Source organism: Haliaeetus albicilla, chromosome 2 (assembly GCF_947461875.1).
Source record: "Haliaeetus albicilla chromosome 2, bHalAlb1.1, whole genome shotgun sequence".
Lineage (NCBI taxonomy): Eukaryota > Metazoa > Chordata > Aves > Accipitriformes > Accipitridae > Haliaeetus > Haliaeetus albicilla.
In genome coordinates, this window is record NC_091484.1 from 33,812,097 (window position 1) to 33,837,619 (window position 25,523).

General features: G+C 42.0%; 1 protein-coding gene across 3 annotated transcripts; it reads left to right on the plus strand.

The window, feature by feature from the left end:
- The first annotated feature begins 3,458 nt into the window (after nt 1-3,458).
- On the plus strand, nt 3,459-25,523 carry ENTPD3 (ectonucleoside triphosphate diphosphohydrolase 3). 3 transcript variants are annotated; one of them, XM_069770375.1, is made up of 11 exons: nt 3,459-3,615; nt 4,152-4,208; nt 6,319-6,439; nt 10,304-10,421; nt 14,024-14,174; nt 14,947-15,106; nt 17,211-17,441; nt 17,892-18,164; nt 18,262-18,372; nt 18,885-19,022; nt 22,010-25,523. In XM_069770375.1, exons 3-11 carry the CDS (start codon nt 6,320-6,322, stop codon nt 22,241-22,243), a joined length of 1,536 nt encoding a protein of 511 aa, XP_069626476.1. In that variant the 5' UTR covers nt 3,459-3,615; nt 4,152-4,208; nt 6,319; the 3' UTR covers nt 22,244-25,523. The 3 variants fall into 3 exon arrangements, 2 of the variants coding, with proteins under 2 accessions (XP_069626476.1, XP_069626487.1); XM_069770386.1 differs by lacking the exon at nt 3,459-3,615 and adding an exon at nt 3,913-4,052; XR_011322180.1 differs by lacking the exon at nt 3,459-3,615 and having other exon boundaries at nt 3,925-4,208; nt 22,010-22,518; nt 23,124-25,523.

Sequence of the window (25,523 nt, forward strand, 5' to 3'; positions counted from 1 at the left end):
AGACACATCATTAGCTTTACTGCTGCCATAAAGGAATAAAAACATAAACCAGCAAGTAGCTGTCTAAGGTAGTTCGAAGAAGCTATCAGTGAAACTCCGAAAGAGAAGAGGCAATGTCTGTATCCAGCCGTTATTCAAAACTCAAAAAAGAGGGACAAACTGAATTTCTCATGCCATAGGTGTGAATTTGCTTTACAGTTTTTTTTTTTTTGTCTGTGATGACAGAAAACTATAGGGCAGTAGATGCTTCCAAAGATTATTAAAAATTAGTTTTGCAACTGTGTAAAAGAAACAAAAAACTGCATTCTTGATCTCTGAGGAGAATTACATGTGACATTCTTCAAAAGGTAGATTTCAGCTGTGATTTGTGACTTCCTTCCTTGAAAACCTAGGGAGCTATCTTCCTAAATTTGACAATTAACAAGGTATGCTGCTATAATCATAGAATCATACAGTCATCTAGGTTGGAAAAGGAGGTCTTTGGGAGCAGAAACTTAGTGAATGAAGGGTCTTTGTCAACACTGATGAAAAGTCCTGGGAAGAAAGTGTCCAGGAATATTGATGGAAATGATGAACTGAGCTAAAGGACTTCACGCCCTTCTGTTGACATCAACACGAATGGTAAAAAAGGTAGTGAAAGCTTAGGAGGAAAGGGAGAAGCTGTTTGTTTACTGGACTTTGCAAAGAATGCACAGAAACAGGAGACAGACCTCGCTCCTGTGAGCTTGCAAAATACCACGCAAGAAACCAGACTCATCTTACTGCAGCTGCCAGTATCTTCTTACCTCCATTTTTACATTAGCACTTCTCTCCATTTCACCCTACTGCTGTCTCTTCAGAGAATATTTTGAGGCCTCTTAATATTCCAGCATCAAATGCTGTATGAGCATTACACAAGGAGCAGGTGCAGTTCTGTGGTCTCTTGAGATGTATAATCATCCATCCCCTCTCCTGATGTTGCTGCTGTCACTCTATAGGGAAATGGAGCAGTATCTGCTGTGTATCCTATGTAAATGTGATACCATAAATGCATTGCAGAAATGTGTCTGCAACAAACACTTTATTCATGTCCATAATATTTTCTAGTTTCTAGAGATTTGCTATTGATCATAGCAACTGGTATTAATCTATGAATCTGCCAATATCAGTCACTGTCTTTTAACTCCACTTATTCATGCTCAATGGTAGCAAACGCAATGAATGTTTCCTTTGGGCTGTTGGCAGTCCAGCTCATTTGTCATTTTTAAATGGACCCCTGGGGCTGATTCTGTCCAAGCAAAACAAATCAATACAGTTAGTTACACTAAATGCATTCAAACAAGAATACTTGAAGGGGGAGAAGAAAAAGTTGCTGCAGCAAAGGAAATGATGGAGAGGTACACATGCTACAGGCTTGGCAAAGGCTAGGGAAAATGGCAGCAAGTTTAATCTATGCCTTTGCAGTGAGGAAGGGATTGAGGATCAGGTGAAGGAAACTATAAAAGGGAGGATAGGACTGAGGAGGAAACTGAAGAAAGGCCAAAGAGGTAAGCTTAGGAAAAAAAGAAGATAAAGTAGTGGATTTAAGATGGACCCCCAGGGCTGAAGCAGAGGAACCGATGAAACCAGTTACCGTGCCACAGACACTGGGCAGGCCTGGAGAGTAATCTTGTTTCTAGTTCATTTAATTCAGGACCAGTGTTCTGGACTTTGAAGCAGCTGGGGGATTTTATAGCCCATATCACTTATGCTGCTATCATGGCTTTAGTGTGGCAATAACAGTCACAAGAAAAGCAGCTTGTGCAACAGCCCAGTGCTTGGAAATGGTGCAGAAAGAATCTCTTCTGTCTGGTTTTATAGAAGTAGATAATATAGAAGGTAGGGTTTGTTTTCTTCGCAAGCATTAAATTTTAGTCACTGGTGGGGTTAGTTGTAGGCCTGGCTGAAGTGGGTGTTGATGTTTGGGTTTTTTTTTTATTTCAAACTGTTCATGTTGGATGGTAGCAAAAAGAATACGCTTTTCTGTGGGGTAAGCAATCGAGCTAGCTTGTCATTTTAAATGGACACCTGAGACAGATTCTGCTGCAGCAGAGCAGACCAATACAGTCAGTCGGACTACATGCATTAAAACAAATACATTTCGATGGGAGAAGAAAAAGATGCCACAGGAACAGAAATGACAGGAAAAAAGAAAGGAGTTACATGCAACAGCCATGGAATCAGGAGGGATGGGAGGCTTTGTGTTCACGTGCTAGAAATATCTGAACTGATCCACCAAGATCATGATTAAACCAGCTTTAATAATGTGTTGTCATCAAAAAGAGGAAATTACCTCCACTCCCAAAATGAGTAGACTATGGAAGGCTGCTTATAGATGTGTCACAAGGCTGCAGCTGGTTCCTTGTTCTCCTTTCTTTATTCAAAGGCCAAAGATACTGTAATCCATCAAGATCATTATGAGAAAAGAAATCAAAGAGGTGCATTTAGTTTTTTAGATTATGTGAGTCCGAACCCTAGAACAATAAGCAAATGGTGGCAAAGTGGTTGAAGTGTCTCAGTGTGATTCCAGAGCTCATGCCTCTGGCAAACCCATCCTGCATGCTGCAGGACGATCCTTGGCTGTAGCTGATCACACAGGTCGGACAGGTGATGGGAGCAGGAGGATCTCAGTGACGTTGCTTTTACGTATGTTTCCGGGTGTGTGCTAGCTCCACTGAGCAGCCTAGGTTTGGCGAGAACGCCAGCAAGACTGCAAAACAGGTGGTGCCAGTACGCTTGAACTTGAATGGAAAGGTAGCCCTGAGACCGGGGGGCTACTAATTTCGGAGGGCTGAGAAAAGGCCTCCTGAGAAAGCACTTGTTCCTTTTCCAAGAGGCGGGGATATGCCGTTCTTTCACCCAGAGTGTCACCTCTAGGCAAAACCCTCTTTCTGTCTTTGCTCTGGAAGGGAACTGAGGAGTACGATGTAGGGACAGCCAACACCGTCCTGCTGTATCAGCTGCAGGCAAAGCCCGATCTGCGCTTCCGGAGAGCGGAGAGCCGCTGGCGGGGGGGAAAGGAGGCAGACGCGCCCGTGGGGCGGCACTTTCTGCCGGCGGATGGTCGGTCCCAGCACGACCGACCCCCCCCATCCCCCGCCTCCGCCGCCGGAGCCTGTCCCACTGCGGCCGTGCGTGAGCCGGGCCGACGGGCAGGGACTGCACCCCGGAGCCCCCCCGGGCCCCCCTCCCCGGCGGCGCACAGCGCCCCGCGCCAGGCGCAGCCTCGCCCCGCGCCCCCCGGCTCCCCTCCTCATCTCTGGGGGCGGCAACGCGCCGGCTGCGTCGGCCTTCTTCTGCCACTTGAATCAATTCATCCGGATTTTCTACCTGCAGCTTGTTTGGTTGGGGCCGTTTGCGGGTTTTTGTTGGGTTTGTATTTTTGTTGGGCTTTTTTTTTTTTTTTAAATCTATGTGGAAATACGGGAGCGGAGGGCGAGCAAGCCCCGAGTGACTCGCCACAACCCCCCCTGCGGGGCGAGAGGCGCTGGCAGCCGCCACCTCCCCGCTCTCAGGGTGTCGTCCCGTCGCCGTCCCCCCCCCGCCCCGCTTTTCTCCTCAGCCCGGGACGGAGCGGGGAAGCCGCGGCTTACGGAGGTAGGTTGGGAGGCGGCGCGGGGCTGGCCGGCTGCGGGAGGAAGGGCGGCGGAGGGCCGGGGGACCCCCGCGGCGGGGGCGGCCCAACGGCCGCCGCCCCGCTGAGGCGAGGGGGCAGGGCGCGTGCCCTCGCCGTCGGTGGGGCGGGCGGCGGCGGCGTCTCCCTGGCGCTCGTTTGTTTGGGTTTTTGGGTGGTTCTTTTGGGGGGGGCGGTGGGGGTGGTGGAAACTTGGTGCTTTCTCGCAAATCGCGGTCGTTGTGTGAAGCTTTCTCCCGCGGGACGACGGTGCGCTGAGGGAAAGCTCCGCGGTTCAGCCGCTGATTTTTGGGGCCGTGCGCTTGTTTTTACTTCTTTTCTCCTCCGAAGGAAGGCCCGTGGAAACCTCCCCGCAGGTTTTCATTGCGGGTTTTAAAATGCTGCGGGTGTTGGGTTTGGGGTGGGTTTTTTTGTTTGGTTTTTTTTCCCAGCGCTTGAAATCAACACTGGCACGCAGACCACTTCTAAAATAAATGCTAATGTGTTTCTATCTCTCCAGTTATAGTGTGAAGAAAGATATTTATGGTGCTTGTCTACCCACCCTATGAACAGACAGGTCAGTACCTAAAGTAAGTGGGTTTGATGCTTCAAGTAACTTGGGAAAATGAATTTCAACATGCAAGATGCACTGTCATTCATACATATATGTATTTAACCTAGTTAAACTCAAAATGTTGGTGGCATGCAGAAGTTCAGTCCATTTTCCTTTGCAGGCAGGAACTCCTTTTGCTTGACGTAAGGTTTAGAAAGTGATCCTTCTAATATGCTCCTGTGTGGCCCAGTGTACTTAATTGGGTGTGGAAAATACATATTTATGCTGTTTCTTGCTTCAGGATGATGTTGTTTTAATAATGGAATGCAACTACTTTTTGATACGTCATTAAAATATTTTATTTTGCTTCTTGCCAACAAGTGGGCAATGTTAGCAAGAGTTACTTATGTTAAAACTCTCTTTAAACTGTGGAGCATCAATGTGACTGGTAATTTTCTCTTAAAACTGGCTGATGATTAAGATAATAAAGCTATTACCAAGCCAAGACAAGAAAGTATTGGAAGAGTACATTGGCAGTAAACAAGGAGCCCATATAGATTTAGAAAAGGGGTTTAATGGGTGTAAAAAATGACATTCTGGAAGCGAGATGTGTCAGGCTGAAATGAAGAGTTTCCAAAAGCCAATCTGAGTTAGATTTCACAACCGAAATCAGAAGACAAGGAAAGCTGCAGCAGTGGGCAAAGCTTAAGAGTGTAGCTAGTCCCAGAACAAAACAAGTAACTTGCTTCTCTTTGGAATGTGAACATCGATATTGGACCATGGGTACACAGGCTGAAGAACCCACGGGGTTTAGAATATGGAAACTTTGTGAAGAAGCATTTGTTCTGCCTTCTCCCTCACCCCTCCGGCTCTGGTTGGAGCTAAGGAGCAGACCGTGTGTTGCAGGTACAACAGGGCTGACCCAGTGTGCTGTGGCTGTGGACCGTAGAACAACTTTTAGCTCCTGCCCTCAGCACAGATTGGCATTGGCAATTGCTGAAACAGCTGGGCAGCCCCGAACAGCCACTGGTATATTCCACGGTCAGTATGGAAGAATTAGGAGATGGGAGTCAGGATAGATCACGCCAGGCTAACTTGATATTTCTGTGCAAAAACAACTGGTTTCTGAAAATGAGAAAGGCAGGAAAGTTCTCATTTTTGTGTTCCTCTGACACTTCTAAGCTTGCCGTCTCCCACCAGCCACCTTTTTTCTCCTCGACCTGTGTGGAGCATAAGAATTTTTGATATGGGGATTGTCAGTACTCAGAGGTACTGAAAGGCCCTTTGGGGTGAAGAGCTGCCTGGCCAGAGGCGTGCAAAAATAAAGGATGAACAGAAATTACAGGAAATGTAAAACATATTTGAATTCTAGGAAACCTTTCTAGAGAATGTGAACGTATAAACAGCCTTATCGTCAGTATGCATGTTTCATGTCACCTTTGGGTTTGCCTAACATAACTACATGTTAGATTTGCTTAGATTTAGTAACTATTCATCGCAAGATCTGTGAGTTAACTGTATATTTTATATTTTATGTGTAGAGTGATAATAATAGGCTCCGCATTAATATGCACACACACGCACACAAACATACTTCCTGAATACATCAGCAGTTAGAAGAAAGATGCCTACTTTAATGTTCTTAAAACCTCCTTTATTTCTTGCTGAAGCAGCCTATGTCTATTATAGACACCCACCTTGCATCTCTGGCAGAAAAATCCACCTGTACTCAGCAGCCGCCAGCATTGTGTCTATATGGCTGTGGTTGTGTCTATGCATGAGATCCTTGAGTGTGCACTAGCCCCAGCCTGCCCATTGCTCTCATTTCCTGAGGCAATGAGAGATGGTGAGCATGCATCTACATGTAGGCACTGTGGGAAATGAGCAGACTGGCACCTGAGGGTGGAATCTGGCATCATTAGCATGACAATGTAGACACACCCCTTCTAATAAAAAGTTGGTGGTGGCAAAACACCAGGCCGTTCTTGAGGAAAACAGAATTTTCATGTAGCGTAATCTAGTTGACGAAATGAGATTTTTCGAGGAGTCTCAACTGATTCAGGGCTTCAGGCCTTAAGACAGAATCACTGAATCCTTTCACATTCCTTAAGCATTTCCCATTTTGTTGTTTCAGGATGCTCACCAGAACCCCAAGCGTTGTTGCCCAAGTCTTCCTTCTTCTAAGCATAGTTCTTGTCATTGCTATTGCAGTGTTTCAGTTAAATCAGCAACAGATCCTCTCCCCAGGGCTTAAGGTAAGTCTTAGAATACCTAAGGAAGGAGAACAATGTTTTGAACTGATATTTAGTGATGTTCCTTTCTAAACTAATTGTTGTGGGGTGATTCAAATAAACTGTTGTTTAATCACGTCTTCATCATGGGAAAACTGAAGCTGAGAGAAAAAGAGAATTGGTCAAGAGCACAGAGTCAGACGAAAAGCATTCCTTGATTCCCTGTCTGTAATGCCCACCACACAATGTTTTCTCCAGGACTGAAAGGCCAAGCGAGGAGAAAATGCCACTGTTTTTTTATTTTTGCCAGAGATTGGAAGTAATTTTAAAATAATTTTGAAGTGGGTTATACCTGGAGTTTAAATTCTGTCCCCAAGCACAGCTAGGAATTTCATGCTGAAATCTTTGCAAACTGCTCCTGTGGATCAAAAGCTGGGCTGTAAGTGTGCACTTTATGATTTACCACATGTTGGGACTTGCTGGATATTAACAGAAGCAACGTAGCTTCATGAGGAGGGGCAGAACAAACTGGAAAAGACAAACTGAAATACTCTGGAATTCGGGCTTTGCCTTGTGCTGCTGGAGTATGTGTGCAGTTATTCTTCAGTGAGATGTACACAATTGAGGACAAAGCTGTAGAAATTAGCCTTCTAGAGAGGCTGTGCAGTCTGGCATTTTGAGTTCTTTGGTTTTTCTCACGATAGCTACAAGCATATAAACCTTGTCAGATCCTTCTTTGAAGTCCTTTCTACCTTTCCCTCTGCGTATATATTTAACTGGATAGTTCACATACTGATGGCGATAGGCTAATGTCTCATTACACTTCATGGGATTACAAACACCTTTGGCTTTGTCTGAATCATTTGGTGGTGTATGAGTCAGACAATGGGATAAAACTGTATTCTGATACCAGCTTTATGTGTTTGTGTGGTGTGGCAGGGTATGTGTGCTGGAATCTTGCATGGGGACACAGTGCCTCAAGCTTACTCCCTGTTATGCCCCAAACTGCTTGCAGCAGCCTTACATCCTGCCAATTTTCATGCAAGGCAAGGCTGGACTGACACGTAGGCTGAAGCCACTATCTAAAAGACAGCCTGCACATCACTTGCGTTTGTCATTAGTTCAGTTACACATTCAGAATGATAAAATTGTCTACCTTACTCTTTGAGCAAACCATCTGGAGCTGGTTGAGGTCAGGAGGTCTGCTTCCTGAATCACAACAGCTTCATGGCTGGTCCTGTAGGAAGACTGGTGGTTCCTCTGCTAGGTGCCTTGGCTTTAAATTTCTTTTTGGGCTGTAAGCCTGCCAATGCAGAAAATCCCAGCTGATATGGAGGACCCTGTGTTTGATTCCTGAGACTCTGGGTAGTCCTCAGTGAGTGATTGAAGTAATTCTTCAGGAGCAGAGGGAGGACTTTGATATGCCAGTGTGAAATCCTCCAGTACTTAGTTGATATGATGGAGCCTGGAAACGGCAGTGTCCTGAAGTTAGTGATTGATTAAAATTAAATAAGGCAGTAACATGATTAAAACAGACTTACTCTTTATAAATGGCCTTGTTCTTCTTCTGGCTCTTCTCCATGAAACCAAAGCAGCAACTGAAGGATAACTGGAGTTTGTGTTATCTGCTTCATAATAGCTCTTTCCCAGGATGTGCATTTAGAGCATCCAGGTTCGTTCCTTTGTGGCACAAGAGATAAATTATCTGCTACGCCACTGATGTTTTAAAGTGTTGTTGCAGAATTAAATGTTTTGGTTCCCTGGTGGTTGGGTATCTGAAGATTCAGCCAGTGATTTGTGAAGGAAGGACCTGCCCATGTGCATGAGGCTGAGGCACTCAAAGAACTTATGACTCATTGGCACACAATGTGAAGTCAGAAGACTGATGAAGAGAGCACAAACATCCTTAGTGACATAGTTTGTGAAGAAGTCCAGAATTGTAAATTATGCTAGCTCTGAATATAATGAGCCTTTGTTGTAGTGGTTTGATAGTAGTATCCATGGAGCCTTTCACCTTTTAGTTGATCAGGTGAAGTATCACCTGGATAAATATAAATTTTCATTATCTAACAGTCCTCTAGGAAACACACCAGACTGGTATTGCTGGTAGTTCTTTGGAGGCCAGGAGTTTGTAGGATTACAGTGGAAGCTGGGAACTAATGAGGTGTGGAAGCTGAATGGTTTGCCACCTGAAGCAGTGATCTTTCTCAGTCAGACCTGAGGCTCCCCAGGGAGGCAGTGGGATGAAATTTATTGGCCTGCTGCAGGGGCTTTTACTGCTTTGCAGCTAGATGGAGGCTCTCATTTTTCAGTATTGTCAGGCTCCTGGGCATCTGTCTTTTTTTAAAGAAAAAAAGTTGACAGAAAAATGAACCCTACACTGTGATTCCTTTGTGATTCCAATTAGATGACTTTGGAAGAGGGGGCCAGCTAAACGTCCTTTCAGCGGTCATAAAGAGGTGTTGTGGTTTAACCCCAGCCAGCAGCTAAGCACCACGCAGCTGCTCACTCACTTCCTGCTCACCCACCCAGTGGAATGGGGGGGAAAATCGGGAAAAGAAGTAAAACTCATGGGTTGAGATAAGAACAGGTTCATAGAACAGAAAGGAAGAAACTAATAATGATAATAATAACAATAATAAAAAATAATAATAATAATAAAAGAATTGGAATATACAAAACAAGTGATGCACAACGCAATTGCTCACCACTCGCCGACCGATGCCCAGTTACTCCCCAAGCAGCATTCCCTACCCAGGCTAACTCCCCCCAGTTTATATACTGGGCATGACATCACATGGTATGGAATACCCTGTTGGCCAGTTGGGGTCAGCTGCCCTGGCTGTGTCCTGTGCCAACTTCTTGTGCCCCTCCGGCCTTCTTGCTGGCTGGGCATGAGAACCTGAAAAATCCTTGACTTAGTCTAAACACTACTTAGCAACAACTGAAAACATCAGTGTGTTCTCAATATTATTCTTGTACTAAATCCAAAACATAACACTATACCAGCTACTAGAAAGAAAATTAACTCTATCCCAGCCAAAACCAGGACAAGAGGATAAGCAAAACTGTGGTTTTCTTCCCTTTGTGCAGTTTGCCTTCCTAGTTGCTACAGTTTTCTGCTGCCATAAAAGATGGGAAAGGGGAAAAGACTGGTCTGGTGAGCAGTAGAATGGGATGGAGAAACCTGTCCTTCAATCCCACAGAGAGTCCAGGTGACCTGGGACAAGTCACTTAAATATTTCTCATTTACTTCATAAATAAACATGGGGTAATATTGATTGTCTTTCCCTCTTTGTTGTCTCACACTCTGGCGCAACCTGTTGTCAGTGGCAAACTCTCATGTGGACTGCCTAAACCACTCAAAGGGAGAGGTTTGTGGGGCAATTAGAAAAGAACCAGAATGTTACATCATTCTCACTGTGGACTATTATGTACTTTACCTCTTTGCTCGTAGCTTCATGGATCCCTTGTGCATCCTTGAATCTAAAGCCTGTGCTTAAGTATCAAACCCTTCAGTGTGCAGCCAGCGTAGCTGTGATAATGGGAAATGAACTTGCTGCAAAATCAGGTCATAACACAGTGTTATCTATGTGTCAGTGTGGATTCTGAACCTGATGCTGAAAGGAAATGAGCATTCTCCATCCCCACTGAATTCATTATTGAAGATATGTAGTATGTTCTTTGTTTTGCAGCCAGATTCATTCTGTGCTTGGCTGTTGGATTCATGCCTAAGCGCCTAACACTAGAATTAATCTCTCTTGTAAATATACTGTGCATACATTTTCTAAAGTATTTGATGGTGCAAGGAAGTACAGCTGCATATGGGCCTTTAAGCTGTCACTGTTTGTTTCTTGATCTAATGGTGTTTTTTTTTTTTCTCCCCAGTATGGAATAGTCGTTGATGCTGGATCCTCTCGGACTACAGTCTATGTCTATGAATGGCCAGCAGAAAAAGAAAATGACACAGGAGTAGTAAGCCAAACCTTCAAGTGCAATGTGAAAGGTGAGCTCAAATGGAAGTTCTTTATTTCTTTCTAGCCTCCAAGAAGAGGTTAACTGGAAGCTTATATAGTTTTTTTCGGCTGTGTTCCCTTTTCAGTGCTGGGAAGCAAGAACTGTTGAGACTGTCTATATCTGTCAGCATCAGTCCTTCTCCTACTGATACAGCAGGGTGGTCTAATCTGCAATGGAGAGAGGAAATTTTAGCTAAACTGGATTTACTCCATTGCAGTGCATGATTGGTGCAGACAGAATTCTATCTACAGGGAATCAGGCCCTGTAAATGTTTAGTCCTTGTGCCCTGAAATAATTTCTTTTAAAAGGAAAGTATAAAATATATTTAAAAATAGCTTGGAATAAAAAATCTTTGAGAAGAATGGGGATCTAGCCCTTGTTAGATGTTAGCCATTAATTTTGATGGAGGCAAAAATGGTTGTCACCTATGCTATAGGTGTTTGACAAATTAGTTTTTATTTTCCGGAAGTCTTAGTGATGTTTAAAAAAAAAATAACCTTTGCTGTTTGAGTAAGGTTTCCTAGAGAAACAAGGCTTATGCAGTTCATCTGTAATTGTTCTGTAATTACTTGGAAAGAGGCAACGGAGGGGAAATTATGAAAGGCATGCGGAAGGTGAACAGGAAGAGCTTCTCCTTACTACAGAACTAGGGAGCGTCTAATAAAATTATCAAGTAAAATAGCTAAATTGCAGAACTGTTTCTGACAGGATGTCATAGTTGTATCAAATATGCAGGTCTGGCCTTTGGCTCAGGAAGATCTATAGTTGTGCACTGCTAGAAGGTGTCCCATGACAAGTACCGCTGGCTACCTGCCTTGTCTTTTATATGAGGTTTTGCATTGATTCCTCTCAGAGGGAGGATGCTGGACTAGACTGACTTTTGCTCACACCCTGATATGATTAAGTATATGTTCTAATAGCTTGTTGTGGATTCCTTCATAATAGCTTTTGAATCTCTTAGTCAACTTCAGTGATATTTGACTAAGCTTTCAAAGATACCAAAGGTCCATAAATTTTATAGAGACAGGTGACCAGGCAGGGGAAATAAATCCACATTATTAAACAGTAGCTAGACCACAAGGGATTTCTACAGGAAGCCAAACTTCATAAATTCTGCTTGTCTGAGTAATGAACTTTAGCTTGTCCTCTAAAATACTGACTTCAGCAGTACTGCTTTATTTAGTGTACTGGTTTGGGTTTGCAAGTTAGGTAAGAGGAGAAGGTAGGGCAACTCAGGAAGTCTCAGTGCAGATTTTGTTATCTCTGATAATAACTTGATAATAACTGTGGCATTCAAAGATAATTTTTCCCTTTCCTTCTCTCTTAGTCATGATCATGCAAAATCCTGCATCCCTCTTTGTGTCTGGAAATAGATGCTGGAGGTGTAGCCATAGAGGTCCATGAGTAACTAGGAAATGAGTAGAAGGCAATGGTTTCTTAACAGCACCAACATTTCTATTTTCAGCGTTAAATACATGTGTGGACATTCTTAGCAATTTTAGAACAGGGAAGGGAAAGCAAGTATAACATGCGCAGAAATAATGCACTGTCATGTGCCTGGTGGTGGGTCCTTACAGACTGCAGGAATGGTGGCCAGCCTGCTGAAGTGGGGGGTGCACTCTGCTAGCTCATGTCTTGACTCATTAGGAATGTTGCCTTTAGGAATTCTGGCGTGAGAAAAATGCACAGAGAAACTGCATTATTCTTCCCCTCAAAAAATGACAGGGGAGTACTTTGTGAATTTGTTTTAATTGGTTTAGATTTTGTTTTGCCTCTGGGGAATACAGAAAATTGTGAAATGAAGGAGTCCAAATTGCTGTGAACTGTTCAGGTCCAAAGGGGCCTTAACTGTAGTCAACCAAAGTACTCCTCATCCTCCAGTGTACAAAATCACCAGGGTTCACTGCTCCAGTCTTGGGTGACTCTGCGCGGGAGGAGACAGAGGGCTTATGGCGGGAGGCACTGGTGAATACATCTGTCAGTGTTTCTTTAGTGACCCTCTAACTATAGCCTTAAGCACTTACATTGGAGGATGGTTCTGGGCATACTGAGAGGCAGACATTCACAGACCTGCTGAACTTGAAAGTCAAATGATCAACTACTCTTTAAGTTCCATGGTGGTTTTATGATTTCATTTCTGCCTTTATTAGGTACCTCTGCCCCTGTGTGTAGGAGCCAGCCCCAGATCAAAACCCTTTCTATATAGTGCAATTAATCTGTCCTGGTCAGGCTCTAAGCATCGGCAAAGCAGGCAGTTGTCCTGAACAAAATGGTCACTGCCTTGTGACCTGCTGTTTGAACACTGGGAGATGGAGGTTGCTGCCACCAAGGGAGCGTGAGGCAACAGCAACTGCCGAGGATGTAAAACAGCAGTTGCTGCTCTGTTTTCCTCTGATAACAGCTTTCCTTCCAGCTTCAGGCCTGCCTGGGCTAGGCTTAAGACTTATAGAGAGTCTTACTCCAAACCAGGGCTGTTAACTTCTGATGATGACATGGTAATGTTCATGTTTAAGTTCATACTGTGGGAAAGGGAGTAATGGAGTGTGGAGTCTGTAAAGTCTTACCTATTTTTTCTTCTGTTTTTATCAATGCAGTGTGGCCGAACATAAATGGTTTCTCATTTTAATTCCGTAAGAGCCAGCTTTTCTTAGCTTGGTATCAGGTTGTGAGAGAGATGCCTGTTACAGGAGAACTAGATGGAATTCTGGCACAGTTGTTCTCTGTGGGGCAATGGCTTCATGGGAATGCCTGGATTTCTCCCTCTGCTACTTCCTCAGCTAGGAAATTTTAGTAAGGAATGTTTTTATTCACACCCAAGTTGAGCCTTAACAAGTTGAGGTCCTGCTGGTCCTTGGAGTGTTGAGCAAGGGAGGAAAGATTTTGATGTTAATTGTTCAAATAGTTATGCCTTGTGCAGCATGGTGAACTCTCATTCCTGCTACTTGAAGGCTTTGGAAATTTGGAAAGCTGTGATATACTTAGTAGTTCATGCACCAGCCTAGAGTTGGACCTCTATGACTTCAAGAGCCATTTGTGTGCATCTTGAAATTTCACCAGCAATTCCTTGCAGAAGCTTCTTTATTTTATTTTCAGTTGAGAGCAGTGAGCTGTAGAGGTGCCATGGTGTCCACGACAGTTGCAGCAAACCCCATTAGAAAATCTTTGTCTTAGGTTATGGAAGGAGGGATTTTCTATACTTTAGCCGATCAGAGAAATTTTGCATCCATTAGACATGCTGTTTTCTACAGCATCTGCCATGAGTAAACCTTTTTTCCTCATGAATACAGCACTGCTGTCATTGTGTTGTTACATGGTTGTACTGTATATCTTACTCTAGGTATGGTACTATAGGTGTATATGTATACACACAGAAATACAGGCAAGCAGTTTGCTAGTATCTTCTCTGTCTCACACAGCTGAGGCAGTCACTACATTGTTTATTCCTTAAGCACTCGTAGTTTTCCACCATCCTATCCTTGTTTGCAATTACGGGAGGGAGGGGGGAAATCTCTTTCTCTTAACACGTTTGCTAATTGGGCTAATTTGTAGTTGGCAAAGCAGAATGAAATCAATCTACTTGTTCTCTTTTAGGCCCTGGTATATCCAGCTATGAGAGTAACCCTGGAGCTCTTGCCAAACCCTTTGATGACTGTCTGAATAAAGTCAAGGAGAGAATACCAGTTCATCTGCATAAAAACACTTCTGTTTATCTGGGGGCTACAGCTGGCATGAGATTACTGAGGTATGGCAGAAATTTGCACTCCTCTGTATGCGTACTAGCATAGCAGTCTGTGAAAACAGAATGTGAAAAATGTACTGGATGCATTTTTATCCATTGGAAATTGGCCATCTCAAAAGGAAATGGAGCCCAGCCAATTTAATTTAATTAACTTTTTTGATAGGGAAAGCGGGGCTGTATAAAAATCCTCTGTTATGCCATATTGAAAAGGAATGCTTGCTTTATTCTGGAGAAGGCAAGAGTTGAATTTTCTCTTCCATATCTGACTTAAAATTCAGTGTTATGTAAACAAATAATGTTTGTGAATATCCGTAAGCATCAAAGGTAGATTAAAGCTAGACACTGCAGAGTTTTCTGAGTGTGAATGTGGAGTAATGTGGCTTTTGGGGTCTGTCTGTGGCTTTAGCCCTGGCACAAACCGGCTTTTAATGTTTGTTCTGTGGCTAAACAGAGTGGGAAGAAAGACTCCAGGACTGTTTTAACCGGTAGCTGTCATATAAGCGCTTGGTTCACTAAAAAGAAAAGTATATATAAGAAACAAAACACCCATGAACTTGTATGATAAAGGGTGAAGGTTGTACATAGTGGGGGAGTTACTTGCTGAAATGGTGCTGGATACTTGGCTGTTCCCTATCATAAGCTTCACTTTTAGGGAAACAATGTCTGTTTTTTATTAGGTGATTGTAGGAGTTTTCTTGAGTTGCTAGTCAGTGAACAGTAAACATGAAATTGCCTTTCCAGATGCTCAGTGTCTCATGTTTTGTGAATTGCTTAGGTTGCAAAATGAAACGGCAGCCAATGAAGTCCTTGCAAGCATTCAAAACTACTTCAGAGCACAACCTTTTGAATTTAGGGGTGCAGAAATCATAACTGGGCCAGAGGAAGGGGTGTATGGATGGATAACAGCCAACTATTTAATGGGCAATTTCTTAGAGGTGTGTGGAAAAAACTGCATGCTTTTCTTTTCACTGTTTCTCTCTTACAAATGAGAAGTTTGAGAGGACATGCCTGTTAAAACATCATAGCATCATAGCCATAACTTCCATTTTGCACTGAAATACATAACAGGGTCTTTTTGTGGCAGCAATAGAACAAAGCAAACATAAATCAAAGAAAGTGATGTTACAGGAATTTGATATGGCAAAGGTAAAATTGTTGATCCACAAAACAGGACTCTTCCCTAAATGCCATCGGATGCCTTACCTAGAAACAGAAGCTGCATTGCTCTTAAATGCATTGGTATGTTAAGTGTGACAGGTGTTGATTGTCTTGACAGTGGTGCCAACTAAAGATGTTTTCTTCTGCTTTTCTGTGACTTCCTTGGGTGGTTGCTGTCCCTGCAGCTCTACTGGTAAAGGACCTGCACAGTTTAGGGGTCTCCAAATTGTTTGGCAGTGTTGGCTCGCTTGTCTTAAGCAGAAAAGACTGAAGCAATGAAGGTGGTTAAGTTGGTGTGGCCAAATGTGCCTCAGCTGAGCCAGAAATCACTCATACACAGTTCATTCCAATGCTGCTGGCAAGCTGCAGGCTATGAGCAGTGGGCTGTGATACCAACTGTCTTGTGCAGAAAAAAATGATACCAATATGAAGATACTTATGCCATCCTTGAACTCAGAATAGGGTTAGGCAGGAGACTCATAGCAGAGAGGGAGTCAAATGTGTTGGAAGATCCCTTTTTATATATAGATTTTCAGTATAATTTCATTCTCAGTAGAAGCTGTACCAAGATGATCAACAACTGCTCATCTGCATTCATGGCAGCAGTGTGCTGCCCTTAGCATTAACTGCACTTCTTCCAGATCGTCTTGCTAGGTTGAAAGAAATTTCAACCAAACCCCTGAGTATTGTTAGCTGTCCTGGTTGAATGGTTCCTGTTAGATCATGGCAGTTAATAAGCAGGAATTAGTTGTTGGTGATCTGAGTGATAGCTCATGATGAATGTGTTGTTGACTCTTGCAAAGTTAAGAAAAATGGTATTGTAATCACACATTCTGGAACAGTTTTTTCTCATTGTGTGCGTTTCATGCAACAAAAATGACATCATGAGGCTTCAGGGTGGTGTCAGTCTTCTACCACATGAATTTTAATAATCCAAATATCAAATTCCATATGGCAGATTCATAAGGACTACTGAAGGGACTGGAAGATACTGTGAAGCCAGTTTAGTATAGGGAATTGCATGAAGACCTATGTGTGGAATATCACTAGTAGGAGAGAGAAATTTTTACCATTCTTGTGACAGTAGGCTAAGAGTCAAATTCTGCTAGGGGCTGTTAATGGCAATCTTTTACTGTAGAATTTTCTTGTGAGTGTATTTGCTAGCCCATAAAGTTTCTTTTCCCTTCTTGTGCATACATTCATATCATTATGCTCAGTAAATAATATTACAGTAAATACTGAGATAGATAATCATAAAAAAAAAAATCTGTATTCTGCACTGTGACTGTGTAGGATCAAGTACGGAATTTGGGTATGTTTTGGGTAATAGGAAAAATGCCAGCTGATTGGATCAGATTTATTGCTACGACAGTTTCAGTGAAGGAAATGTGCAGATTATGGGTCCTTGTTCTTTCAACTTTAGAGCTTTCATTTGGCTTTTCTGTGGTTTTTTTCACCCTATTTTCACTCTCTTTTTCTGTGTGATGTCTTAATATTCTATTCCTTTTATAATTCTTCCTGCCTTGAAATATGTAAATCTTCATACTAATTCCATCCAGATTTGTGGGTATCTGGACTTCAATTCCCTGCATTCTAGTACAGATATTGATCTGGCTAGTCCTGTGCTTTGATCATTGTGCTGTCCCCTGAGTTGAAAGCTACACTGCATTCCTTTTTCCATCTTTCAAGATCATTTCACCCTGTGAAAGTACATCCCTCTTATGTAAAAAAAATCTGCATTTTTCCTTATAGCTAAGATTTTTTTGAAAGGGTGCAGGACAAAGAGGGGGGGAAATCTCAAAAAGTTAAGAGTAGAAAAGCCTGAAGGGCGAACAAGCAGATGATATTTCTAATTAGGCTTGGTTTTATTTTTACATGTAGAGAAACCTTTGGAGGACATGGGTCCGCCCTTACAGAAAAGAGACTATGGGGGCACTGGATCTTGGAGGAGCTTCCACTCAAATTTCATTTATCCCAGAGGACTCTCAGGAGAACTTCAATAGCACCTTGCAAGTGAAGTTGTATGGTTACAACTACAATGTCTACACTCACAGCTTCCAGTGCTATGGGAGAGATGAAGCTGAGAAAAGGCTTTTAGCATTGCTGCTCCAGGTCTGTTTAAGACCCTTTGCTATGTTGGTCTTGCAGGTGTTCAGTAATTGTCTGAGCAGGTTCTTAGGCTTGTGTTCGCTTCCCTTTGGTGGAGTTTGGAGACCCCAATAAGAGCTCTTACGTGCTTAGTTGTGAACAAATGCACTTAGGTTTCATACAAAGACCTTCATATTTGTTAAAAATTGGTGAGAGTTTTGTACCATTTGACAAAAAGGCCCAACTAGTCCTGTAAGTGTTCTGCTGATCTTGCCAATGATTTTTTGAGAAAGGAGTATCTATGACTTAAAATGATCAGCAATGTTGTACTGATTGGCCATGACAGAGAAGAAAACAAAAATACGTGCATATGTGGTTTAAAAAGATTCCCATAGTTATTGTCAAATTAGGTCTTTCTTGCTTTTAAGTAGCCTTTATTGTTTGGGTTTTTTTGTTTTTGTTTTTTTTTTCCAGAAATCAAACACCAGTTCCTATGTGGATAATCCATGTTACCCTCAGAATTATAATACTGTATTAATGATCAAGTACTTCTCTGGCAGCCTTTGTACACAGTCTCTGAGACCAGCAAATTATTACCCAAACCAGCTTGTGAACTTCCATGGAACAGGAGACCCAGGTCTGTGCCAGGAGATGGTTTCTCTATTGTTTAACTTCACTGCTTGCAGAGACAGAGAAGACTGTCCATTTAATGGAATACATCAGCCAAAAGCTAAAGGGAATTTTGTGGTAGGTTTGCAAACACAGCATTTCTTTTTGAGTTTGCTTGCTTTTGATTTCCGTAGTTCTGAAAGTAACAGACCTGTCATCTACTCCTTTTCTATAGGCTTTCTCAGGATTCTACTATACAATTAATGCTTTGAATTTATCTGGGCACTTTTCCCTAGCTGAATTCAATTCAAGTATGTGGTTTTTCTGTTCACAGAGCTGGGCACAGGTAAGTAGGTTGTTTGTTTGTTTGTTTGTGGCGTTTTTGTTTTGTTTTGTTTTTTTCTTTTGTATCTGTAAAAGGGAAATATAAAAAGAATATGGACTGGACAAGTACTCAGAACTTTTCAGAAGGTCTGTATCAACCTCAGTGTTTGTTTTCCCACTACGCTTCAAACCATGTAGTATTTTTAGCACGGTTAAACTTGGACTGGGTTTCAAAATTTCATTTCACAGTTTTAACCATGCTGTAAAGATGACATGGAAAATTTAGGAAACATAACATCCTCAATCTTTTATGTGCAGTTTTATGTTTATTTTCATTTTTTACTGCATAAGCTGGATTACTGTCAGAGTCTTTCTTTTTCTAAATCTCCCTCTCTAGTTGTCCACAACTTTACTTGGTGTTTCTGAAAAATGCTAATCAATTCTAATTAGAATCCAAAGTATTCTCTAGTTATAAAAACCAAAAGCATTTGTTTTTCATAATTTACATGTTTTTAAAAAACCTTTTGCTTTCAGCTCCAGTTTATGCTGCCTAAATTTGAAGAAATATATGCTAGATCCTACTGTTTTTCAGCCAATTTCATTTATTACTTGCTTGTATATGGTTACAACTTCAATGCAGAAACTTGGCCACAGATACATTTTCAAAAGGAGGTGAGTAATAATCATTTCCTCTTACTGCTACTTTAATCCAGGGAAGTTTAGAAGGAGACAGAAAACGCAGCAGCCTACAAAGATATAATGGTTGTAAACAGCCTTTGTAAATGATTGTCAAACGTCTGGCATAAGCCAAAGCCACTTTTCAAGCCTCAGTAGCAGTTTCAGCCTGGTTCCAGGGGTTGCAGCTTTACTTGGAGATGCTGCCTAGATTCTTTTAAAGAGCTTTAAGAAAGTATCAAATCATTGTGTTTTAAACTTTGCCCCAGTTTGTTGAAGTAGTGGCTTGCTCTAGGCAGTGATCTGCCTGAAACACCTTGCCGGTCAAGGTCAGTTTGAGCTAACCTTGCTGAGCTGGACAGGAGAACTCCCACTTTTCTGTCTGCTGGCAGAGCCTTGGGGGAACCAGCAGAGCCGGTTTGTAGTCAGTGAGTGGTGATGAAGCAACTAGGGCAGTTTTCATCCTCAGCTGGCACATCCATCTGTGCCGTAATCTGGTTCTCTGGAATAAGAATGTATATCGATGGAGTATTGGCTTTTACTTGGCAGAGGGAGAAAGCTTACAACATTTCTGTAATAGCTGCATTTCTCTCTTCCCTGGCCTCAGTTTTTCTCCTAAAAACCAGAGTACTTGGAGTGTACTTGTATACATCCATTCTAAACCTACTGCTAAGAAATCTTTGCTTCCAAATCAGAAGGCATGGCCACTATCTAAGCTTGGCTGTTACATCAAGAAGTGTGGTCCCCACAGTGCTCTGTGACTCCATCCTTTCCTGTCTGCTACTGTACAGAGCCTTATTCTAAAACCTTGTCCCGGACTATCTCTTAATCTCCATACAGTTTGGAAATGCTTCAGCACTTGCATGCAAAACCAACAGGTTGTAGATTTTCATGGAGTATTCTTAAATGCAGGGTATGCTGGCAGGCTGTGAATGAGACATCATAAGCAATGTTTTCTGAACAGTCATATCTATTACTGGTGCATTAAGGAATCAAGTAGGATTTTCTTGCCTTATTTTGTCTTCTGGTGGACAACCATTAGCAACTCTGGAGGAGTGTCCTAAGTTTAGGCCTTCTACTAGGAATCAGCATAAAGCTTACTTTGGGATCTTAATCTGGACCTCGTGGGGGGTGGATTTGTCTCAATATTTAAATACATCCTGTATTGTCCCCAGCAGATAGGAGCAGCCAAACAGAGCAACATTTTTCTGTATTTAGCCAAGACTATAAAAATACTGAGCAAAATAAAACCCCAAAAGGCTTACTTGAAATTAACACCTCTGTTACCTAGATTTTGCACTAGGGTAATCATGAAACTCCAGAAGGAAAAACTACATTCTCTTAATTAGATCTGCCCCTACTAAAATAATAAGATCTAATGTTAACTGATCAGCTAAGCTACCCCAGAGATAGCAGCACAGTTTCTCCAAGAGTGGAGGGTGGGGTTTTTTGCCTATGCTAGGAGTATATTTCCTTTTAATTAGTGAGCACAACCAGTGAAAAGAACTTGTTGCTGTAGCTTTCTTTTTATCAGTTAAACAAAAGGTATTAGGATATACACAACTACAAAAAGGACCAAATACTATAGGCCCTTATGATCTCCTACAACCAGTAGCTGAATGCTTAAAACTGTTCATTAAAGACATTAAATCGTTTATTAAAGTTCATCCCTCAACTTCATCATGATGCTTTTTTATACAAGAACAACAAAAGAGGTTTGGTTTCTCAGATTTGCTTTCCCAAATTTAAGTAAACTACTTATGGGCAGCCATTCAGGCAAACTCATCTCTGTAGGTGCAAAGTGGGATGACTTGTAATAAAGATGGAAAGTAAAATGAGTTTGGGAGAGCTGGTTGGTTGTAGAAGAACACAACTTCAGCTTTGTCCATCAGTAGTATACCCTAGAACTACCTGGAGTGATGGTGGTGCAGGCCCATTGAAAAAGAAAGTAACCTGTGCTAGAGCGTAAACCAAATACATTATCTTGTAGCTGGCCCTCTGTGCAAGCCCTTGTTTAATGAGTTCAACTGATTTCCCTTGAAATGCCCCCCATCCCTTTATTTTTTCACTCTGTTTAACAATACTTTGTTTGTTTTGTTTTGTTTTGTTTTTCCAACTTGTGGTTTGATTTGCAGGAGGCAGTCATGTGTACTTATATTTTATATAAATAGGCAAACCATTACTGGAGCCTGGGCATGTGGGAGGAGGACGAGGGACACTCTATCTTCACCCTTTGATCCTGTGCTTTTCAAGTGGCAGGATGATGATGTAATGAAAAAGGCAGTGGAAAATTCATAAACTCTGATGCTCAAATTGGAAGTGGGGAAACACAGAAAAGCAGGAGGACCATGGAGCAAATACAAACATACCCCCTTTGCTTTTGTTTCACCTGTTCCTACGTAATTTTCCACTTATGTTTATTTTTTAAATGGAAGGGCCTAGTGCTGGCTCATTTGCAAGCACAAAACCAACTGTGGAACAAAAGATGATACGTAGAGTTCCTGCTTTGGGGACTTTACCCTGGTGTCCTCTTTGTCCATGTTGGTGGGACTCTTTGTGGGGTTTTTTGTTTGCTTAAACTAAATAACTTCCTAGGATTTGGCTAAGATGAGGGGCTAATTCTAGGAATTAGCACAGTAGTGCTGATGGTTTTTTTGTTTGTTTGTTTGTTTTTGTAAAGTGTGTTTCTTGCACAGAGGATCCCATAACTGGCTGCCTGCATATATACCACACATCCTTGTACCCATCCATCTAATACCTGTCCCCCACTTCTTTAGCCCAGTGACCAATTTTATTAGCTTCCTCTGGAACTACAAAAAAAAGGTACTTTGAAATGGTTCTGTATCTTCTCTGTATACTCCACTAAAGTTTTCTCCTTGCTAACTTAAAGGGCACTTGCCAGCATCAGCAGTTGAACTTCTGGAACCTCTTTTCTCTGACTGAAATGTGTATGGGAATACAGGACTTTTCTGTCTTTATTTCAGGTTGGTAACAGCAGTATAGCATGGTCACTCGGTTACATGTTAAGCCTCACAAACATGATTCCAGCAGAAGGCAAGCTGATCCAATTACCTCTGAAACCTTCTTTGTTTGCTGGGCTCCTCGTCTTCCTCACAGCTATGGCATTGTTGTGTCTTCTCTTCCTTGTTTACTTGTCCATTGTATCACATAATCGGAAGAACATCAGTCATGTTGAACATGTATTTATTCCAGAATGAATGCACTTCATGGAAGACAAAAATTGTATAGTGCTATTAGTTGGACTTTATTTTTGGAAAATGGAGGGCAAAATAAAGACAGGCAAAAAGACCTTGTGACCAGAAGCATAAATAGAGAAGAGACACAAAGGAATCTGTGATATGGTGAATTGGAGTGCTTTTGAAATATTTTGGCAATTGTTTCTATAAAACCAGATTGTTCGGTGTGCAGCAGAGAAAACATGGGCAGATAGGTCACCTTGCTTGATAAGGGATTAATAGCCTTTTCCTGCCAGGTATGTATTTTTTTGTTCATTAGCTCTGCGCTAACTGGTAAACTCAAGTGATGATGGATTTGATCATGGCGGTGGTTGTTTAAGATAAAATCAAACAAGTCGGTAGGAATTGTGGGAGGCGGGAACATGGCAGCTGTTCTTGTGTGCAGTGCTGACACTAAAAGCCCCCAAATAATCTAACTTCTGAAACTGGAACAAGCACATGGTAATGACAGGAACTGAAAGGAACAGCTGGGATAGAATTGTTTTTATTGCTGTTCCAAACAGATTGATCCCCACCACATAAAGGTGTAATAAACTGCCAGTGCTTCTCAGGACTTTCAAGACTGTCTTAAAACTGAGCTATATCTTTCAGTACCATGGAGATCTCAGAATGCCTCTGCTATGGTACATAAGATTTGCTTTGAAGGTGGAACAAAATGCTTTCACGCTTTAGTAACTGTACCTAAATTTAACTGTACCTAAATTTAAATGTCTTGTAGTTACCTCCAGAAGCCACTAGGGTTTTCAGTGTCATTTTCTCAGAAATAATTTCACAGAAATACTTTTTGTAGGTTTTCATACTAAAACACTGACCTGTATTCCCCACATATTGTTGATCTCAGACAGTCGCAGTCAGTACTGACTTGTCATGTACATATTATTTCAACTGCCTGGATAGAGTGTCAGACCCGGGACCTTCTGAAGCATTAACATGTTCAAAGCCAAGAGGAATAGAAGCCAGTCTGCAAGCCAGCAGAACACCCTTTTTCTAGTGGGTTTGGGAACACATTGCTAGAACTGCAGTCATGACTGTAGTGCCTTGATCAGCCTTTCCACTGTCCTGGCCTCATTGTTCCTTCAGCAGTGCTGGGATCTACCTAGCAGATGCTTCTGTCAAACACATTAACTCCAGAGCTTTCCTGGAAGTACTGCTGCCTTCATGCTCCAAAGAGCTGACTTCCTTGAAAGCCCAGGTACTCTTCACCAAACCTCTCATTCCCTTAAATCATAAGACTACAATTTTACCCACTGCTCGAGGAGTTCTTCACAGTCAGTGCCCCTTTTACCTGCCTGTCTTTTATATAGCTTTGGTCTTCTTCAGCTGGCTTCTGAAATAATCCTTGAAAAACTCTCCTGCCCCATAATCTGCCATCTCTTCCCTTTTAATTCCTCTTAATATTGCTCTAACATGATCTGTGAAGCCGCAAGGGGAATACATCTGAAGGGCCTTAGAGTTAGCAGAAAGAAGGGATTGTTGTACTCTTCAGAACCTGCAAGAGGAGAAAGAGCATCTCTGCTTCACTTCCCTCCTCCCCTTCTACCATGTCCTTTCACCCAGATTCAGTACCTACATGGAGCTCTGTATTTCCCCAGATGTCTCACATATAGCTGCTGCCACTCACTTTAATACATTCCTCCTTTTCCGTCTTCTTGGGATTGCTTCCCTCTGTGTGTAGTTTCCCTTGCTTGCATCTTACCTCTCTGAAGGGGCGGTTATTCATTTTATGCATGGAGCTTTTCAGTGTGAGAAAGTAAAAACTGAAAGGGAAGTTACCACATTCAACATCTATTGCTAACAAGCTAAAGCCTGTGGGGCTGCCTGAGTAGTGTTTCCACACAGGTGTGTTGCATGTAAGAGATCTACCTGTTGATGCATACACTCAAAAGTCAAGTTAACATTGGATTATGAATCCCAATGGCATATAATGTGATTGCTATCCCAACTTCATCTATTGCCTGTATTGATTAGTTTGTGAGATAGGAGAACAATGGCCAGTATTTTTACTCATGAATAATATTTTCAATTTCTGTCTTTTTTTTCTATATCATCTTCTTACTTTCAGGTTTGGTTATGGGGATGGGGTTTTGTTTTCTTTTGTTTTTCACAGGCTGATAAATGATTTGAAAGGAACTAAATATCTTTTCAAATGGAAAAAAGAAAAAAAAAAGGAAGAAAAAAGTTAGTGATTTTTCAAGAGGATCAGCAGTGAGGGCTTTGTCCCTTCTCTGTTGGTATACTACTCCATCCTGTCAGTCTTACTGGAGTAGCAGTACTTAAAATAAGGCAGAAGATATTACAAGATGATGAAATGTTCTGTGGCACCCAAGTTACATGTGATAGAACATAAAATTTTAACTTCAGAATGCATGGACATTACAGAGGATGGCATGAGATAAAAGCCTTATCTTATTTTGTGTGATTGATCTGGAACTGCAGTTAAGGGTAAAAAAAGACAGTTGGATGACACCATTAAAATGTTTTCTTCAGCTGCTAAATTTCTGCTGAAAACTATATTCTAGGATATTTACTTGCCCTACAAAACCTTTGCTTGTGAAGGGCAGGGCTATTCAGACATGGTTTTGCACAAACGGAACGTGCTTGGAAGTTATTCTCCTTAGAGCTGGCAGCTAAAGAACAAGTAAATTTGTTCAAAAATCATTTGGACTTCCAGATGTATTTGGATAGAGCCAGTATCTGTTCAAAGAATGCCTTCCCTCCATGAATCACCTTCTGTTCTCCTTTTCCAGTAGTTCCCTCTTCTCCCTATGTATATAATCTCTCTCCTGTATCACCAGGATACCCACCTGCTCAGTGTTATCTCTCCTGTTAGTTTCAGCTGGGAAAGCTGAAACTACTATGAACTTCCAGCCAGGCAGTTACACCACCATAGCTTATAGCTTCTTCCAAGCAAGCACCGTGGCTGCAGTTCAGCGTTAACAGTAAAAAAACATGGCTCGGACACACAGCCAGCTTTGCTACCCTTGGCTGTAGTGGTTGCTTCTGGAGGGGAAGTGAAGCAAGGGGGATGGTAATGGCTTCAGTAACCATGGCTAAATCCTCCCCCAGCTGTGAATCAGAACTAGATCAACGGGTGTAACATTGTCCTGTCATCTAGAGCTGAACAGATCCCTGGGAGAGCCAGTGTAGTGAAGAGCATTTGGGAATGTGTACAAACTATAGGTCGTTTATCTTTTTATACTCTTTACTGCCTGCTTAATAAAATTAAGTTGTGAAAAGCTAA

What these genes read in the sequence shown, in the direction of transcription:
- ENTPD3 (XM_069770375.1), top strand. Translation starts at nt 6,320, where the DNA reads ATGCTCACCAGAACCCCAAGCGTTGTTGCCCAAGTCTTCCTTCTTCTA. An exon ending in CTTCAAGTGCAATGTGAAAG is followed by an intron (nt 10,422 to 14,023) that starts GTGAGCTCAAAT and finishes GTTCTCTTTTAG; the next exon opens with GCCCTGGTATATCCAGCTAT. An exon ending in TTTTAGCATTGCTGCTCCAG is followed by an intron (nt 17,442 to 17,891) that starts GTCTGTTTAAGA and finishes TTTTTTTTCCAG; the next exon opens with AAATCAAACACCAGTTCCTA.